The sequence below is a fragment of the Atta colombica genome, unplaced genomic scaffold, assembly GCF_001594045.1.
Source record: "Atta colombica isolate Treedump-2 unplaced genomic scaffold, Acol1.0 scaffold250, whole genome shotgun sequence".
NCBI lineage: Eukaryota > Metazoa > Arthropoda > Insecta > Hymenoptera > Formicidae > Atta > Atta colombica.
In genome coordinates, this window is record NW_017259349.1 from 360,231 (window position 1) to 362,411 (window position 2,181).

At 25.6% G+C, this 2,181-nt stretch overlaps 1 protein-coding gene across 1 annotated transcript in view; it reads right to left on the reverse strand.

The window, feature by feature from the left end:
* LOC108688954 overlaps positions 1-2,181 on the reverse strand; it is a 6,252-nt gene that overhangs the window by 529 nt on the left and 3,542 nt on the right. Inside the window, exons 12-14 of the mRNA XM_018195517.1 lie at positions 1,873-2,006; positions 1,452-1,598; positions 125-346 (exon numbers count right to left, since the gene is read on the reverse strand). Of these exons, the coding sequence (XP_018051006.1) occupies positions 125-346; positions 1,452-1,598; positions 1,873-2,006 (503 nt within the window). The remainder of the gene's footprint in view (positions 1-124; positions 347-1,451; positions 1,599-1,872; positions 2,007-2,181) is intronic.

Sequence of the window (2,181 nt, forward strand, 5' to 3'; positions counted from 1 at the left end):
TATTATTATTTTTATTTATATTTAAGAAAGCAATTATTATCTAACAATAAGAATATCTAAAGAAACTTTTTCCTTCTATGCTCAAGGTATATACAAATCGTGGTTAATTAAAATATTTACTAACTTCATCAAATTTTCTTCTAACTTTATATCCTCTATACGTAGCTTGTATCATAGTAGCTGCTTCTTCTTCAGATTTAGCTGAATCGACATGATTTTCTATACATCTTGATTTTTTCATTATTTTATTCTGTTGTTTCTTTATGGGAAATATAACATTTTGTTCCCAATGCTTGCGATTGTAATTTTTTTCTTGTCGATCTTCGTACCTTGATTTATCAATAACCTATAAACATTTTACTTGTAATTTAAACATACATATACATATATATATATATATATATATATGTTGCAAAATAAAATCATTTTGCATACATGTAGTTGTATGTAATTACAATTATATACTTTATTATTTAATATATCTTCTATTGTTTAATATATCTTCTTGCATTTTTTCATCTATATATTCTTCTAAACCCAGATAGCCAAGTGAGATTTAGCATATGGAACAAATTGATGCACTGCATTGTTTTCAACTTGTCGACAATTTGCTGTCATTGGAATCTAATGTGAACTGAGTTAGCATCAGGAGAGCAAATAAATTTCATGAGTTTACGAAATTGTTAAGAGTATACATTGACAAATAATAAACGCGTCACGTTGACAGCAAACTGACGGCATGTTATGTACGCATGATAACAACTTGTCAGCAGTTTGCTGAATTCTAAGGAAGACTTTACGTGACATCAGAACAACAGACAGTTTGTGGAAATACCTTAGCTTTAGTTTGGTGAAATTGAATTCGGAATAAGTGACAGCAAAATGGCAACATTTTATTGCCCTTATTTGGTTATCTGGGTATATTACATTAAACAAATATTACATGCATTTAGTCATTCCACTTTTGTCGCACGCAGTAAAATACAACATGTAAAATACTGAACGTAATGAAAGATTCAAGAATAAAAATAAAGCATAAGTCTTTGAATTAATCCTCAAATACTTAATACATCACGTTCAATGCACTTCTATCCTAGTAAGCAAGAAACATTTTTGGACATTGCAATAACGTTACAACTCAGTAGCGAGCAAATGTATATTTGTCATTTTGACATCAAAATAACGAAAAATAACTACGTTAGTTTATTACATGGATTCATTGCTGCAATACTGCAGAATATTTTAAAATGTTTCTTATAGGAAACTATACTTACTGAGACTATTTCATATTGTGTATTGTATATATTTCACATATATCATTACCTTTTAAAATTTTTAAATAAAAGATAAAATTCTAATTTTTTCTCTTTTACTTTTTATGTTTTTGTTTCATTATTGCTTAATTCTTTATATTTCTTATATTTTTACAAGGTCCAGAAAAACATTTATACCGTCGGAATCTCATGCTGATGTTCATACATAGATTTTGTATGCTTTAAAAATTCCAAAGATTTTCTGGATAATTCACTTGCCTCGCAATATTTCGTATCACGAATGATAGATTTATTATTTTTATTTCCATCGTATTGCGTTTTGTTCTATGAATAAAAATGATATAGTATTACTCCAATGTGTATAAAGATACTTAATTACTGTAATTATATTGACATTCTTATTATTTTTTTTTAGTAAAAATATCTATTAAATATTCTTTTCATGTAAGAAATAATTTACAAAATTATATAACCAGTATAATTATTAAACATTGATTTACATGTATTGACATGTATTGACAAATGTCTTTATTTATGATAGAATTTTTTAGATTTATAATTTAAAATTAAATAGTTATATTTTAAAGCTCTTTCTCACCGCTCTCATATTATTTTTGCCTATATTGCTGAGACAATTAGTTAGGATTTCAGGTGACATTACTATACCCGATGAAGTTGTAATTTTTGATACATATTTTTTTGGTTCTTGAGTTTGCATTGTGTTATATTGTTCTAAAAATAAGTATAGAATAAATATCTCGTTGAAAGTATCAAATAGTATTATAAGTTTATATAAATTTCTAAATTATTAAATTTTTAAGAGAAAAAAAGGTCTTGTGCTCTAAGAATTTTTTAAAAATATAAAAAATTATCTAAAATTGCAAAATATATTTACTGTTATCAGCAA